At 42.9% G+C, this 18,700-nt stretch overlaps 1 protein-coding gene across 4 annotated transcripts in view; it reads right to left on the reverse strand.

Annotated features, from left to right (window-relative positions):
- The window catches only part of LOC134577544 (carcinoembryonic antigen-related cell adhesion molecule 19-like), a 411,821-nt gene that overhangs the window by 5,652 nt on the left and 387,469 nt on the right, over positions 1–18,700 (reverse strand). For 3 of the 4 annotated variants that reach the window (XM_063436326.1, XM_063436328.1, XM_063436325.1), the window contains 5 exons: positions 8,864–9,217; positions 5,167–5,331; positions 4,461–4,522; positions 3,528–3,560; positions 176–743 (listed from right to left, as the gene is read on the reverse strand). In XM_063436326.1, coding sequence (XP_063292396.1) covers positions 693–743; positions 3,528–3,560; positions 4,461–4,522; positions 5,167–5,331; positions 8,864–9,217 — 665 coding nt within the window. In that variant the 3' untranslated portion in view covers positions 176–692. Of the gene's footprint in view, positions 1–175; positions 744–3,527; positions 3,561–4,460; positions 4,523–5,166; positions 5,332–8,863; positions 9,218–18,700 lie in introns of those variants that run through there. The other variant, XM_063436327.1, reaches the window with a different exon arrangement.

The following is an 18,700-nucleotide window of genomic DNA, read 5'->3' on the forward strand; positions in this document are numbered from 1 at the left end:
ACTTGCTTAATGCATGATAATGAATGCCTTAATCTTTTTCCTCTTACAATTAGCCATACAGTGCCTTTTATCATGAACCACTTGTGCATTCTGTGGTGTCATTTCAACATTGATGCACACACATGTTCTTGGTAAGTAGGAATGATGAAAACCAATAAACAATTCAAGAAATGTATTGCCCTGCTGTGGTTTATTGGTATTCCCAATAGTGCATTCTTGTTTCTTAGTCGTTCTTTGGCATTTAATCCTGTTTGTCTTGGTTACTTCTGGCTCTCCCATGCGCAGCTTTCTTTATTATTTGTGTGACTTATGTAATCCCTGTCCTTGGTTTATTTAGCGACTGTACTTGTCATTTCACCTAACCTTAGGGAAAGCATTAAGCCTGGCCACCCTAAGGTCCAGTGATACAAATCTATCCTTTTATTCTACAACATGTGCTGATTCAATTTCTATGTGCTCCGTTGTCCTCGCACCCTGACAGAAAATTATTATTTCATTAATCTGGACAATAAATATGTTATTTCAAGTAAACAAAGTATATTTTTGACAATATCCATAGCATTAAGTGTGGCATAATATTACAATGCTATAATGTCAATAGCAATGATAGTAACGATAAATTAAAAAAAAAAAAAAAAACTACAACATCTTGGACATAAAGAACATAAATATTGCTTTGGCTTGTTTAGTTGTCATCCTTTCAGCTCACTATATGTGTCCTGAGGATATTTGAATTGCAAATCCTAAAATATGAAAGCATATGTTTGAGATTAAATGAAGAATTTTTGATATAACCGTTCCTTTATTTGGTGCCTTTTAAAAAAAAAATGCAATAGTTGTTTTGTATATTTTAATCTAAATATCTCAATCTATCTACCTGTCTGTATATCCAACTTATCCATTTTCACTGTCTTCACTAGTAGCCACTAGTTTGCCGAGAACCGTTCGCTGGCGAACATGAAAAGTTCGCGTTCGTGACGAACACACGCAATGTGTTGGTCCGCCCCCTATTACGTCATCATTGAGTAAACTTTGACCCGGTACCTCACAGTCAGCAGACACATTCCAGCCAATCAGCAGCAGACCCTCCCTCCCAGAATGTGTCAGCTGACTGTGAGGTACCGGGTCAAAGTTTACTCAATGATGACGTAATAGGGCACGGACCAACACATCGCGTGTGTTCGCCACGAATGCAAACGCAAACTTTTCATGTTCGCTGGCGAACAGTTCCTGGCGAACCGTTCGGGACATCTCTAGTAGCCACCAAACTTTTTAATGTTTAAATGTTATTTGACGCAGTGCCTATTGTTAATATTGTTAAAATATATTGGGATTAAAATTTATAGGACACTATCCAGGCACAAGAAAGGATCTAGAATGCCATCCGAATGCCACAGCTACAGCAAATTGCTTCAATAAGCGAGCAAAATTAAATATTATTATTTTCTAAAATGTGGCATAGGTTATAACAAATTCTGACAAATACATGAAGAGATTAATGACATTATGTCAGAATGTTACAATGTAGTTCTGCTGTTCAGAACTTGCAATAAATGTAAAACTCTCGAAAGCTTGTCTTTTAAGTATTATGTTACTCCAATAAAAAAGGTATCTATGCTATATATATATATAATACACAAGATTCAGCGCACTAACCTATCCACTAAACAGCAACTTCAATGTTGACAGATTTGATCAGTTTTTTTTTTTTAACATCTAATCTAGGCAAAAATAACAGGGGTTTAGTTATATTATATGATCATACATTGCATAAGCCTGCCACAATGTCAATGTACCCCATCTTTGGCAGGTCCTACTCTAACAGCCTAATGTCTGCTCTTATGAGATTACCCACTTACTTGGGGGAAAAAATCCATCTGGGGCTCTCTGCAGTACAAGGCTAAATAGGGCCCTGGGATGAGGCACCTGTGACAGGGAGGGGTGAAAAACCAAGGAGTTTGCTATATATATATATATATATATATATATATATATATACGTAGCCAACTCCCTGGTTTTATATCTCCAGGAGACTGCACTCACCAAAACCAAAAAAAGTTGGGGTGGGTAAAAAAGTGTGGCTGAAAATCCCTTCCACCTGAAGTAAGTGGATAGTTAATATACTTCTTAAACACAAATACACAGACGAGTCAGGCCATAAGACTTGCTTTTCCCACAGAAATCTCATTTTAACAGTGCTCTCACTGCTGCAAGGGATTCTTGAGCATATGCAAATGAGCTCAACAAAGAACCAGATTTTTGCCTCATAATTCCACTTTATACATGGATTCATTGGATTATGTAAAAAGAAAAAACAAAAAAGGCTGCGCCAGGGGAAATCAATATATAAACGACAATTAGTCCAAGTTAAAAGAGAAAGTCTTATCTAGAATATGCTCCTATGGAGAATGGGAAGTCTGTAGATCCACGGTCAGGGGAAAATTCCTCGTTGATCTCCTTCTTAGGAATTCACTCGTATGTGGAAAAAACAGATACAAAACAGGATAGTGCAATACGTCTGATAGTGAGGTAGATAGGAAATTAAAAGCTGGTATAAAACTCACATTTATATGAGCTATAACTCGCTCTAGTGTTGAAAGCGTACAGCGGTACAATCCCCGCTTATGGGATATAGGGAAAATTTCCTCCGTCAGTGATATGTTCCACGCTCAAAGATAAAAGAGAAACAACCAATAGTGCTCACTGGGTAAAATAGTGATAAAAAATATTTTTGTATAAAATGGTACTCACAAGGGAGGAGCAGACCGACTGCTCCTTGAAGATAGCGTTGGTGGTATGATCCCCACCTCGGATTACTTGGAGTCCAGGGAAATAAAAATGCCAGATAACAAATTAATATACAGTGTAAAAAAGATAAATGGCACTAAATAAAAAGTGTCCAAAAAATCTTTAATATTAAAATACACAGTAAAATAATATTTAATATTTAATATTAAAGATTTTTGGACACTTTTTATTTAGTGCCATTTATCTTTTTTACACTGTATATTTATTTGTTATCTGGCATTTTTATTTCCCTGGACTCCAAGTAATCCGAGGTGGGGATCATACCACCAACGCTATCTTCAAGGAGCAGTCGGTCTCCTTTTAAGACTAGATAAGACTTTCTCTTTTAACTTGGACTAATTGTCGTTTATATATTGATTTCCCCTGGCGCAGCCTTTTTAGTTTTTTCTTTTGTCTCATCTTTTAAGGGTATTTGAGGGATTCCCTTATTAGGTTGCTGCCTTTTTGTTACTTAGCGCTTACTCTCTCTCCTTGGTTTTCATTGGATTATGTGTCTGCTGTATACAACAGCTTTGAAACACAACTCATGAAAAGTAACAAAGCCAGTGAACCACTCATGGACAGCTGTTTCGTTGTTAATGCAACTCATCAGCATGTCGTTGGTTACCGGCTTCCTATGGAGGCTAGCCGTTACATGTAAAGTATATACCATAACCGAATATATGGCTTCACTAAGAAATCAAAGTAAATAAATAAATACATATTAATAAACAACTTACCATATAGACTGGACCTTCATTGGACAGGGGATCCTGAAATTCAGAAAATATTGGACAATAAACTAATAGAGCTTATGATCTAAATTAGAACTTCTCCTGGATATCTTTAGACAGTATTTAATCTAATAGTTTCTGTGATCACAGATAGGACCTAAGCACAAAAGAAATATGAGTACAAAAGCCAATTGGACTGAAGCCACTGGTCTTTTTGCCACCTATCAATTACTGTAAGTGTGTGTATGCATATCTAAGGGCTGTTGTTTGCTTGCATATTTTTATAGGCTGTTTGTATGTATATATGGGTAGTGCTTGTTTAATGAGGGTTGTACTGTGTTTATGCACAGGGGATGTTGTGCGTGTATGTGTGCAGAGACTCTAACGTGTTGAGGGGATTGGGGCTTCAGGGTGAGAGAGGGAAATATTATACAATATTAATATGAACTATATTAATAATAATAACATTACATAATAATTAAAACTATATATTTTTACCCTCTCTCTTTTGTTACTTTTGGCAAAGGTAGGGAGAACATCATGATGGTCCAATGAGTGCACTCTCTGGCTGGTGCAATGTTCTTCCCATAAGCTCTGGCATCCTTGAGAGAGGTGCTCACCATGGGAGCAAATCATTTGTTCTGTGCAAGCCAGAGGTGCAGACCAGATGTTCCATGCACCTCTCTGCCTGTTTGTGCAATGATTTGGTGAGGGAGATCTTTTACCTCCCCACCACCCCATGAAGGAACTGTATTCCTTCTTTGGGCCACGCTCACTTGCCGTTGGCTCTGCATGATCACAATGGTCAGCCCTGTCCCATGACGATTGCAGCCCACTGGTCTTTTATCCTAGTTTGCCCAATGGCCAGTGTGGCCTGATGCCATAGACAACATTTTATAGTACTTACAGAACATGTTATTTTATGCACACAGATCTTACCTTTCCAATATCAAGCACATTATTATAGAGTGGAGATGGATCTTTCCTGCACGTGGAGCATCCTAGAAAATTATCATATATATATATAATTAGAAAGAAATATCTGATATATCTACTTATCCTACATCAAGTCAAATCTATGTAATTATCACAGCAGAGAACCATATTGTTCAGAATATAAGACAAGCTTGAATAAAAGATAGACTCATATTTTTAAATTAGAAATTTAGTAGAAAACAAACAAAACAACCAATGGAATGTCTTATTCCATTTCGTCCTTTAGTCCTTATCTCCCTTGTGTCTCTTGCATCCCTAGAACTTTTTCGTTTGTAATTCGTGTTGCACGTAACCTTGTGGTGGACACTTGGGAAGGCAGAGGATCTAATTTAACATCTATCTAGTTTGACAGGAAGCAGTTGGCTGCTTACTGGAGCTACTACCTGCCAGATGGGATAGAGGAAAAACAAACCTCAGCGACAAACTACACTTGGGAAGGGGTGCACAGATCTCCCCCTCTCACAGGTCACCTGGACATTGTGCTTGGGCGACTTTAATAATATAGTAGGCAGGCAATTTTTTATCCAAATTTCCCCAACAATACCGTCAACATAGAGTTTATAATTAAATATCACTGTTTACATTGGTATTCACTTCACTTTGCATGAGCTATCTATACCCTTCACCTTTGTCATAATTCCCCTCTTACCTTGCTTACTTTCTCTGTCCAGCAGTATGCATCTTTTGTACAGCAGGACAGTTACACTAATAATTAATACAATTCCACACACAGTACCACCAATTATTCCAGCTATAGATTGTGGACTGAATGCAGGACAGGAATTCAGGCCTTGTGGTATGAAAAACCCAATGTCTATAACACACAGAAATGAAAACAAAAGAGAAAATAGTAATACATTAACATGTATGTCTTTATATCTATGATATAAAATGAAACAATCCCTTATTTTCTGTATTTGTCTCCCTTGATAAAAACAACTCTTCTCTTATTTGTCTCTCTCCAACAACCCCACTTTTCTGCGTCTCTCTCACAATCCACATTCTGTGGGTACCTCTCTTCCACAACTCCCTTTCTGCATGTCTCACTTCACCAATTCCTCCTTTGTGTGCCTTTCACCCTTCTTCTCTGTTTTCATCTCATTTCTACAACTGCCTTTATGTGTGTCTCTTTCAACCCCTGATTTGCCTCTTCAGACCCCATCCTACCCTCTGCCTTGCAGCATTGCATGGAGCACTCTTTTTCTATGCCCAAGCTAAATGTCAATTGAGCCATTTATAGGCAGTCTATTACATAGACCAATCAGATCGGAACACCAGCCTCTTGCCTAGTACAACTAAGTTAACAAACAGTAACTCCCTATACAGCTTTCGGAAAAATACATGCAGCGAATTGAATCAATGCATCTCTATGATGAGAGTTCAGTGTCTTCATGAAGAGGGTGGAGAAACCGAATGTCAGTCACACTGTGCAGCACCCCAGGAAGCACCTCTAATAGCCATCGCAGGAGTGGCCAGTAGAGGTGTCCCTAGGCTGTAATGTAAACATTTCCTTTTTTTCTGAAAATATAGTGTTTACTGCAAAAAGCCTGCAGGGACTGATTATACTCACTAGAACAAATACAATAAGCTGTAGTTGTTCCGATTATAAAAGTGTCCCTTTAATGCTAAGATGTAGAATACAATTGTAGAAAGGAAAGTAACTTCTTCGCAGAGTGCAAGGATGCGTGTTATGCAAGGAAATAGTAATTTGCCACAGTAGTAGAAGTTAAATGAACACTATAGTTACCTAAACAACTTTAGCTTAATGAAGCAGTTTTAGTGTATAGATCATGCCTCTCAGGTTTCACTGCTCAATTCTCATTTTTCACTGCTCAATTCTCCCATTTAGAAGTTAAATCACTTTGTTTCTGTTTGTTTCTGTTTATGCAGCTTGCCACACCTCTCCTAACTCTGATTGACACAGCCGCACAAAAAAATCTGGTTTCACTTTCAATCAGATGTAATTTATCTTAAGCAACGTTATCTCTTGCTCATTAAATTATACTTTAATCACATACAGGAGGCTCTTGAAGGGTCTAGCAAGCTATTAACATAGCAGGGGATAAGAAAATCTAAATTAAACAGAACCTGCAATAAAGGAAGGATAAACAGTAGATGACTCTTTAAGGGAATTGTTTAGGAAGGTTGTGCACGTCACATGCAGGGAGGTGTGACTAGGAGTTATAAACAAAGTGATTTAACTCCTAAATGGTAGAGAATTGAGCAGTGAGACTGCATGTACATGATCTATACACCAATACTGCTTAATTAAGCTAAAGTTGTTATGGTGACTATAGTGTCCCTTTAATTAGATTGTAACTCACAAAGGAATCTCCTTCCAACAGACATTGAAATAATTTAAAGAACAATAGGAGATTTGTACAAGGCCAGAGTAAGTCTTTACTAGCAGTATAAGAGAGACAAAGCAGTGCGTCACCTTTCAGGCAGTATAATTCAAAAGGCAGTCAGAAGAATCAGGGGACAGTCCAAGGAGTCAGTAATTCTGGTCAAGGTAGCAAATAAGCAGACGTAATGACAAGCCAAAGACAAGCTGGGTCAGTAACAAAATACAGTAAGTATCAAGCACAGAGAGGTGAAGTAAATGAGGCACCACATCCAAGCATCAATCTCAAGGTTCAAATAGAAAATCCATCTCAGGAAGTAAGGTTACATTGATTAAGCTAACCCTATGATTGCTGGTTTTGACAGCAAACAGTGAGGTATCACTGTGATCATTACAATACTGTTACAGAGCAAAGGGCATTTAAAGGTTAATCCATCCACCATGACTAATTCAGTGATTTGAAATGGTCATGGTGGGAGTCTGGATGTGCAGTGTGTCTGCATGAAACACTGTGCATACTGAGCTATGTTTAATAATGTGCTGGGAGGCTAGTTGCATCCCCAGCACACATGACGTAGGCAGCCCAAAGTCAATTCTGTCAACAGGCATAAAACTTCCCCTTACAGTCGCAACAGATTGCTTCCCCCTTTCCTACTTCCCACTGTGTGTTTCACTTGCCTTTCTCCATAAATTTTAAATAGGCTTTTTAAAAAAGTTAAAAATTTCCCTCCCCATTGCGCACATATGCTCTGAGCTAGCAAAATGGTCCAATCACGGACTTTTCTAGGAAAAACCCTTGATTTGACCATGCAAGTGCCAAGTGATGTCATGATGGGGGTGTGGAAGATTAGCATCGTGAGCTTTCCTTGGCGCTGGCTTAAGGTAAGTTTAAAAACCTTTCTTACACATTTGACAGGGGGGACCTAATAGTTATAGGGTATTTATAGTGTAAAAATAATATTTATTGCAAGAGTTACCCTTTAAGAACGAATCTTTTTACATCACACGCCTGTATGTTAGGATGGTCGAATGGGTTAATATTGTTGTCATGATACTATAATTAAAAATGAATGCAATACATGATAAATAATGCTGAGTTTAAGAAATCAAGGTGACAACTGACAACAAAAATGCAATATTCAGATGTATAGTAGGGATGTGCATAGGCAAAAACATTGGTTTGGAAATTCAGGTAAATACAAAAATTTGTCTGCAATGAGAAAGCAGTGTGTGAACAAGCAAGTCTCTATCTCTCTCTCTCTTTCTCTCTCTCTCTCTCTCTCTCTCCCCAAGTTTGCAACAAGTAAAGTACAATAAATGTAATGCAGTTTATCTCTCTCAGTCTCTCGTGCTATGACAACTAGTCTGGTCACATGAATACAAGCCAACACCCTGACAGCTTGATTTATATATTAGCTCACCTCAATGACTCTGTGTGCCTTGATTGACCAACTGTCAGTGACAAATTCACCATTAATTGGCTGTCCTCCAACAACAATCACAAAAATGTTCTCATTTCATTGGGCAGGGAATAGTGAAACCGGATTGAGCAAGCAAGCATTACATTGCACAACAGGAATTAGCTTATTGGTCGAGATTCCTGTCATCATTCACATAATTTTCCCTCCCTCTCTCTCGTTTTGCCACTTTTAAGAAATTGGAATCACTTCAGCACTTCGGAGCTTTGTCACTCCCGAACTACCGAACTGTCACTTTGGAATTTCAGCGCTTTGGAACTTCTGCACTTAGGACATTCGTAAGCATCCGAATGTCTGAATGGCATGAAATTCATACGAATGTACATTCGGAACTAAAAAAATTGCATATGTCTAATGCATAGCTTAATTTCAGTTTACGTGGGTAAAAACAACATTTTAAGTAAACTTATCCCCCTGTCTATTTATAATATTATAAGACCTACACACTGTGATTATATAATTATCTACATAAAAATTTATTACAGTAGATCCTGGTAGACATAGAGACGTCACACGTTACTCACTGTATACAGTCAGGTTCAATGAGGCTTTCTGTGGTCCTCCATCTGCCTGTATATATACTGTGTACATTCCTTGGTCTGTAAACTGCAGATCAGTGATCTTTAAAGAGGCATTGGGGAGCCCGCTGGTCCGAGACAAATATTGTCTTCCTCTACTCTGTGGAGGGTATACATCTGGAGTATATGTGAGGATGTGATTATCAGTGTTTATGATTAGTCCTTTATACCAGAAGAATTGCCAGATGTTCCCATTGATCCCAGTAACACTGAGGGTGACTGACTGACCGACTACAGGATACTGAGGTATTGGCTGGATACTGATTGCACTGGTCAGCTGCATCCACACACTGAGCAAGACTGAAACAGATAAAAGAAAAGAATTAATGGCAAAAAATAACCAATTTGTTTGTCTATTTACTGCAACATGGCATAACTAGCCGGAATTATTACACCTGGCCCTATTTTGGCTCCATACTGTCTTTCCTCAGAGCAAGATGTGTGTTAAGCCAAAGCCTTTCCACATGGCCCCTGTGGCGGACACCCCAATGGGAAGAGGGGTTTCGCCGCCAGAGAAGTTTTTTTCCCCCAGTGTGAGTAGAGCTGCAATAATCCTGGAAGCAAGAATCCTGAAATGTAGTGAAATCGTGCTATCGCTGTTCGCTACAGACACGAGATGAGGATAATGGGAGCCACAGCTGGCCTTTTATGCAAGTTCCCGTGCAAGGGGTTTCTGGCGACACATTCCATTCCCCACTTGGCCTGATAGGGGACAGCAAAATAAGCACACACATAATTACATTACCTCTCAGGTCCAGGACAAGCATATAAAAAATACATCAAAACATATATTTAACAGTGAGATATCCCTTCAAGTACTATATCCTGGGTCTGAGTGCCCAACATATCCTGAAAGCACTCAGATCCCACGAATGCAGCTGAAACACTACCACGGTATAGTTTAGACCGACCACACACAAGGCTCCTGCCCAACATAGTACCATGAAATCAGGTTGTGCGGTCGGTTTATTTCGGGAATATCAAATACACAGTTTTAAATACAAATGACAGTCTGTGAATATGTTTCCAGAGTATCCGTGGTTCGAAGAATGTTTTTACCCAATGCCACTTTGTTCGTGTAAATAGTGTTGAACATATTTGAATATATTTTAAGTCTTAAGCGGTGTACGCGCCGTCGAGTGTCCAATTTTAGTTCCATACACTCGACAACCAAACACCGATGTCTGTGTTCGTGTTCCAAAAGGCCGCCGCCACATGTTTGCACATATGAACAACGACCAACCAGCCAACCGCTTAGAATGTTGAGGTGCTTGTAGTTACAGAGGTGTTAGCAAAGGTTAATTGGGTCAACAAGTGGCACACTCCGCACATGGGTGGTCGTTCGTTCGATAGATTATTCGGTATTCGATCGGGGCAAAGTTAGCATATTTAGATGATATATTTCACCGAACAAAAGGGTGAAGGAAATAAAGATCAGTAAAATCCAGGGAAAGGGAGATCTCTCACAGCCCCCTGGCATGGATGGTTCTGGGTGGTCCTGGCTGGCCTCTCTTGCAGCCACTGCTTCAACCACTTTGCAGACACATATGCTAGTACTTCATTCTGGAGACCATTCTGGGCACAAATACAGAATATTTACCTGCTCTGCAAGCACTACTCTGGCCTTGAGAAAGACCACTTTTGTGGTTGAAACCTTGCTGCTTTTTACACTAAAAACACTTTAATGAAAGGACATTGTGCTGAAAGGGACATGCTGGAACATTTCTTTATTGTTTGTACATGGATTGATTGTTGGTCCAGGTCCCTGTGCACACTGTGGGTAGATGCTATCCACTTTGCAACATATTTTGATTTTGCTAAATGCCTGGGATCAGGTAATCCTTGATGGATATGTTACTAAGAGTATTTCAGGATAAAGTGTCTTTCGGTGTATCATTTGCTTACTCTGATGGAAATGACTGAATGGTCTATTATTTTAAAAGAACCCACTACAAAAATACCTGATGTTGAAAACCTTTGCAAGAAGCTTGTGAACTACCAACTGAATATTTCCACATTGGGGAATGCTATAAAAATAGCATCCCAGGAAGTTTACAAGTTAATGTATTACACATGTATGTAAGTAAAAGGAGAAATTACCGTATATACTCGTGTATAAGTCGACCCGAATATAAGTCGAGGCCCCTAATTTTACCCCAAAAAACTGGGAAAACTTATTGACTCGAGTATAAGACTAAGGTGGGAAATGCAGCAGCTACTGGTAAATTTCTAAATAATAGACATGTGCAATTCGTTTCGATCCAAATAGGAATTCGGACGAATTTCGGACAATTCGGACATTCGGGTACTTCCGAATTGCCGAAGTGACGAAATGCCGAGGTCCCAAAGTTCCGCAATTACCGAATTTCCGAAGTGCTGAAGTGCCGAAGTTCCGAAGTTGCCGAAGTTCCAAAGTGTCAAAGTGCCGAAGTGCCGAAGCACAGTATTGCCTAAGTACTAATATACTTACCCAATGAAAGAAGAAGAATGTGACATTGTATACAATTTTAAATAAAAAGTATACAAACATAGCCAGGATTCAGCTGTAAGCATTTGCAACACTTACAACAATCAAGTAACATACATTCATATAAAATGTAAGTTACTTGGCCAGTCAATGTAATGACAGGAATGAATAAGTAGATAACTCCCTAATTCCCACGGTATCAGGGAGCTATCTACTAAAAGGCTTAAAGACCTAAATTGGTCTTTCAGCCAAATTTATTAATACTAAGTAAAGATTACTTAGTATTAGTAAATTATGCCCCTACTCGCTATACCGCAGCCTGTGGCTGCTCACTGTAAAAAAAAAAAAAAAAAAACTGTTTCCCCCCCTGGCCCCGACCCCTGAGCGGCGGGTGGGGGCCCTAATATAAAATAATGGGGGGACCTATTGTCCTCCCCCCGGGCCCCCACCCCTGAGTGGCGTGTGGGGCCCTAAATCAGAATAAGGGGGAGACCTAATGTCCTCCCCCAAGGCCCCCACCCCCGCCCTGCAATTAGGCACAGAGCACTCTGATTGGTGGGTTTAAGCCATCCAATCAGAGTGCTCTGACAGGTAAATGAAGAGACTGACAGGTAAGTCTCTACATTTACCTGCCACAGCACTCTGATTGGTTGGTTTGAAATCCACCAATCAGAGTGCTCTGTGTCATTTTACACAGCGTGGGAAAGTTCTTTGGAATTTTTCCACGCTGTGTGATTTGACTCATTGTGATTTGAGCCCTCACCGGGTGAAGATGGATTATTTTTTTGCGCTCGTTTTTTGTTTTTTTTATAATTGCGTCGGTTATTATGTTTTTTTATTTGGGCCCCCACCCGCCGCTCAGGGGTGGGGGCCAGGGGGGAGGACCTTAGGTCCCCCACCTTATTAGTATTTAGGGCCCCCACCCACCGCTGAGGGGTGGGGGCCAGGGGGGAGGACACTAGGTCCCCCCCTTATTACAATTTAGGGCCCCCACCTGCCGCTCAGGGTTGGGGGCCAGGGGGAGGACATTAGGTCCCCCCCTTATTAGTATTTAGGGCACCCGCCGCTGAGTGGTGGGGCCAGGGGGAGGACACTAGGTCCCCCACCCTTATTCTAGTTTAGGGCCCGCACCCACCACTCAGGGGTGGGGGCCAGGGGGAGGACACTAGGTCCCCCCCTTATTACAATTTACGGCCCCCACCCGCCGCTCAGGGGTGGGGTCCAGGGAGAGGACATAAGGTCCCCCCCTTATTCTAGTTTAGGGCCCCCACCTATCGCTCAGGGGTGGGGGCCAGGGCGGAGGACATTAGGTCACCCCCTTATTAGTTTAGGGAGTTATCTACCAAGTTTAGGGAGTTATCAACCAAGCGGCTGCAAGAGAAGTCCCGAGGTGCCGAAGTCCCGAAAATCCGAAATGCCGAAGTGCTGAAGTGTCGAAGTTCCGAAGTTGCCGAATTTCTGAAGTGTCGAAGTGCCGAAGTTCCGAAGTTGCCGAAGTTCCGAAGTCTTGAAGTGCCAAATTGCCGAAGTCCCGAATTGCGAAAATCCCAAATTTCGGAATGCCGAACCGAACCAAAATTTTTTCCCATGTGTGTATGAATGCAGTGTGTGTGTGTGCGTGTATGAATGCAGTGTGTGTGTGTGTATGAATGCAGTGTGTGTATGTGTATGTGATGCAGAGTGTGTAACCTTGGTGGGGATTGGCATTTTTATTATTTATTTTTTATTATTATTTTAATATCATTTTTTTTTAATATTAACATTTTTATTTTATTATAATATTAAATTTAGTTTTTTTAATATTATTAATGTTTATTATTTTAATATTATTACATTTATTATATTATTATTTAAATTTTGATTTATTTATTTTCGTCCCCCTTCCCTGCTTGTAAGCTGGCCAGGGAGGCAGGCTCTCATTCCCTGGTGGTCCAGTAGATGGGCTGTGTAGGAGGGGGGCTGGCAGGAAGCTGTAACTTACCTTTCCTGCAGCTGCTGTGAGCTCCCTTCTCTCTCCTCTGGTCCGGTCAGCTCCCCTGCAAGTCTCGCGGTATGACTGCCGAGTGGAGCGTTGCCACGGTAACCTGTGGCAACGCTCTGACCCTGCGGCTCTCGCGAGACTTGCAGTGCAGCTGACAGGGGAGCTGACGGACCGGAGGAGAGAGAAGGGACCTGGCAGGAGCCGCAGGAAAGGTAAGTTACAGCTTCCTGCCAGCCCCCAACAGGACCGCCGGGCTTGTAATGAGCAATAGGACAGATATTGATGGGTATTGCAATCAAACAAGGTGGGTGTGAAGCGGAACTGGAGGGGAGAGTAGAGTGCTGCCTTTCAGGAGAGAGCAAGGGACAGGTATGGGTGGTATGGGTGGTAGAGGTTACTCTGAGAGACCTTAAGCTTTCCTGAAGAGATTTGAGGAACTTCTTAAATTATGGAAGACTAGAGGAGAGTCTGGTGGGGGAAGGCAGGCTATTTCAAAGGAAAGGAGCCACCCGCGAGTAGTTCTGCAAATACGAGTTAGCAGTAAGGGTGCGAGCAGCGGACAGAAGAAGGTGATTGGCAGAGTGGAGAGACTGAGAAGGGGCATACCTGTGAATCAGTGAAGAGTGAATTGACTCCTATATTATAAAGGAAGCCAATGTAAGGACTGACAGAGGGGTGAGGTGTGAGAGGAGTGACTGGAGAGGAATATAAGTATGGCGGCAGCATTCATTTCAGACTGTATGGCTTCTGGGAAGACCAATTAGGAGAGAATTACAATAGTTAATGTAGGGGAGAGCTGGTCTTTCACAGGTTAACTCCACTAAAGATCCCAGTGAGGCTCAGGAACAAGTAATAAAATCCCATAGAACAATATTCACAGCAAGCAAGGTAATCCACGAATATCCCCATACAGATCCCAATGACTGGACGACACACAGCATCAGGAGCAGAACTGAATTTTTAATCACTCAACCTTCTTTTAAAGCTTTCTCCCATGCAAAGGAGGGCTTTACAGTAATGATACAGTACACCAATCATACATGAGTTGCCACCGACACATTAGTATGACTCATAATCCCATTATGCAGGACACAGTTCCCCTGGTTTTCTGGATGTACCCCTAAACATAGGGGTACACCTTTAAATATTACATCCCCTGGTAGCCCTGATCTGGGTGAGGGACATATTCAAATATCACCCAGATCGGACCAGGGGTTTGGGAAATTCCTGGAGGTAGTAAAAAGACCGACCACGCTTGGGTTAACAGCCGAAATGGGTTCCATACATTTTGGCCCTGCGGTCATTCACAGAAAAGGGGAAAAAAATGCACGAACGGCTTGGGTTATGGAGACTGGGGAGGATTTGGATAAACCTCCTTGTTCGTGGGGTTCTTTTAGTTTCTACATGAATTGACGGCAGTGTGGAGGTCTCAGCGGTGTTTGCCTAGCCAAGTGTCCGATTTGGGTTCCAGACACTCGACGGCAAAACACCGCTGTTCGGGATTTTAAGATGGCCGCCGCCACATGTTCGTCTCCCAAATTGCAGCCACCCAGAGGACAAAGCACACACTGCACTGATTGCCATTTACCCGTTTGCAACATTGTTGCGAACGGTAATTGGAGGCACACTTATTCCTGGGGTGGTCTGATTGTTCGGTAGTTTCACTCTCATAATAACTGGAGTGATTTTACCGAACAATTAGACGAATGCTGCATACAACTTACATACATATGGCAAAATTTAACCGAAAGCATAAGAATACACATAATTTTGAGGACAGCCCAATACCATCCGCTACACTGCTCCCCCTTGCCCACAAGCTGGCATACACAGTCTGATCCTGCATGGATCGGCTTTGGGATGTCCGGGCTGCTCACGGATCATTTTTCCAAGTCTGCTTGTCTAGACAACCTGTCAGCGTTTCCATTTTGTTTGCCCGGGCAGTACTGAATGTTAAAGTCAAAGGGCTGCAGCGCCAAACTCCAGCGCAGCAGCCTGGCATTGTCCCCAGCCACCCGGTTCAGCCACACCGACGGGTTGTGATCCATGAGCAAGGAAAAGGGCTGTCCATACAAATACGGCTGCAACTTCTTTAGGTCCCACACCACAGCCAGGCATTCCTTCTCGATGGCGGTTTAGCTTACTTCTCTGGGTAATAACTTGCGACTGATGTAAGTCAAAGGATGTTCTCCGCCATCGGCCCCAACTTGGCTCAGTACTGCCTCCAATCCAAACATAGAAGCGTCTGTGTGAACCAGAAAATGTTTAGTTGGATTGGGAGTTGCCAAGACAGGGGCATTGATAAGTGCATTTTTCAGATGTTGGAATGCCTGCTCACACTCCGGGGTCCAGGTTACTTGGCGGGGAAGGTTCTTACGGGTAAGGTCGGTAAGGGATTTGGCCAGGGCGCTATAATTGGGTTCAAACTTCCTATAATATCCTGCCATCCCGAGAAATGCTAACACCTGAGTCTTAGTTCTTGGGGTGGGCCATTGGGCTGGTTCTGGTTTCTGTTTCCCACAGCCCACTTGATGGCCCAGGTATTGTACCTCGGCCATCCCTATACTACATTTGGCCGGTTTCAACGTCAAACCGACCTCCCTAATCCTGTCTAGAACCGCTCCTCTATGGGCCAAGTGCTCCTGCCAGGTATTGCTGAAGATTGCAATATCATCTAGATATGCGCAGGTGTAGTCCTGGAAACCATCTAGGAGTCGGTCCACCATGCGCTGGAAGGTAGCCGGGGTGTTTTTCATCCCAAACGGCATGACCTTAAATTGGTACAAGCCGAATGGGGTGGCGAAGGCTGACTTAGGGATGGCGTCCAGGTCCAGGGGAATCTGCCAATACCCCTTACACAGATCAATAGTAGTGAGGTATTGGCCTCTGGCCATCCGGTCTAGCAGTTCGTCTATCCTAGGCATAGGATAGGCGTCAGACACTGTTTTCTCATACAACCTCCGGTAGTCCACGCAGAAGCGGGTCGTACCGTCCCGCTTAGGTACGAGGACTACTGGGGAAGCCCAGGGGCTGTCTGATGGCTCAATAACCCCCAGTTGGAGCATCTCATCGATCTCCTTGCGCATATTCTCCCGCACCGATTCGGGGATGCGGTAGGGGATCTGGCGCATGGGTAGTTGCCCTGGGGTTTCCACCCGGTGAGTGGCCAGAGGAGTGTATCCAGGTATGTTAGAGAAGGTATCTTGCTTCTCTCTTAGCAGCTCGGTACGCTCCTGGGGGCTCAGCCGGTCTCCCAGCGCAACTTCTCCTAAATTGCCAGACAACCGACCATCCCCCAGCAGGTCTGGGAGGGGAAGGCTATCAAACTCATCAGAGTTGGGCTCACAGATAGCGGTCACCTCCTCTGAGCGTTCCTGGTAGGGCTTCATCATGTTCACAGGGAGCATGCGTCGCCATCCAGTTCCTGCGCAGGGGCCAATTATATACACATGTGTCACATCTCTGTTCCACCACTCTATAAGGGCTCTTCCAGGCGGCCTGTAACCAGATAAGAACCATTCGGCCCATCTAGTCTGCCCAATTTTATTTTAAATACTTTCATTAGTCCCTGGCCTTATCTTATAGTTAGGATAGCCTTATACATATCCCACGCATGCTTAAACTCCTTTACTTTGTTAACCTCTACCACTTCAGCTGGAAGCCTATCCCATGCATCCACTACCCTCTCAGTAAAGTAATACTTCCGGGTATTATTTTCAAACCTTTGCCCCTCTAATTTAAGACTATGTCCTCTTGTTGTGGTAGTTTTTCTTCATTTAAATATAGTCTCTTCCTTTACTGTGTTGATTACCTTTATTTATTGAAATGTTTCTATTATATCCCCCCTGTCTCGTCTTTCCTTCAAGCTATACATGTTAAGTTCCTTTAACCTTTCCTTGTAAGTTTTATCCTGCAATCCATGAACCAGTTTAGTAGCCCTTCTCTGAACTCTCTCTAAAGTATTAATATCCTTCTGGAGATACGGTCTCCAGTACAGCATACGATACTCCAAGTGAGTTCTCACCAGTGTTCTGTTCAATGGCATGAGCACCTCCCTCTTTCTACTGCTAATACCTCTCCCTATACAACCAAGCATTCTGCTAGCATTTCCTGCTGCTCTATTACATTGTCTGCCTACCTTTCAGTCATCAGAAATAATCACTAGACATGTGCATTCGTTTTCGAACGAAAGCGTTTTCGGCCTGAAATTCCTGTGTTTTTCGTATTCGTCAGCAGAAATGTAAACGAAAGAGCAACATATGATAATGGAAACGAAAGGAAAGTGGAAATGCCGAATGATTACCTTTTCTTTTCCATTAGCGTGCGCAAAAAAACAGCTCTACCAGCTCCCTCCTTGTAAAAAAATTATTACTACCCCCCCGCATTAAAATCCATGGGGGTCGTATGACCCCATATTAATAAATGGGAGGTTAAATCCTCCTGAATGCCCCTACTCGCGGCATTGCCGCGAGTAAGGGCAAGTCAACTAAACAGCGAGCAGCCAGTGGCTGCTCACTGTCATTACACACTAATTATAAATCAATATGGGGTCACTCTGACCTCCATATTGATAACAGGGAGATTTAAAACTCCCTATTGCTATTGCTGCCCAGTCACTAGTGCAATAAATGGGGGGGGGGGCTGGCACAGGTAAAATCCTAATGTCCCCCCAGTCCCCACCCAGTGCCCGCCGGTGGGGACCTTAAAATAATAATTGTGGGGGGGACCTAATGTCCCCCCCGGTCCCCACCCATGAGCGGTGGATGGGGACCCTAATTTAATAATGGTGGGGGGGACCTAATGTCCCCCCCGGTCCCTACCCATGAGCGGCGGATGGGGTCCCTAATTTAATAATGGTGGGGGGGACCTAATGTCCCCCCCGGTCCCCACCCATGAGCGGCGGATGGGGTCCCTAATTTAATAATAATGGGGGGGACCTAATGTCTTCCCCCGTCCCCACCCATTGCTGGCGGGTGGGGACCCTAATGTAATAATGGTGGGGGGGACCTTAAAATAATAATGAGGGGGGACCTAATGTCCCCCCCATTCCCCACCCAGTGCCCGCTGGTGGGGACCTTAAAATAATAATAAGGGGGAGACCTAATGTCCCCCCCATCCCCACCCATTGCCGGCGGGTGGGGACCCTAATATAATAATTGTGGGGGGGACCTAATGTCCCCCCCGGTCCCCACCCATGAGCGGCAGGTGGGGACCCTAATTTAATAATGGTGGGGGGGACCTTATGCCCCCCCGGTCCCTACCCATGAGCGGCGGGTGGGAACCCTAACCTAATGGTCCCCCCTTTCCCCACCCATGAGCGGCGGGTGTGGTCCCT

This window comes from Pelobates fuscus, chromosome 11 (genome assembly GCF_036172605.1).
Source record: "Pelobates fuscus isolate aPelFus1 chromosome 11, aPelFus1.pri, whole genome shotgun sequence".
Classification (NCBI taxonomy): Eukaryota; Metazoa; Chordata; class Amphibia; order Anura; family Pelobatidae; genus Pelobates; species Pelobates fuscus.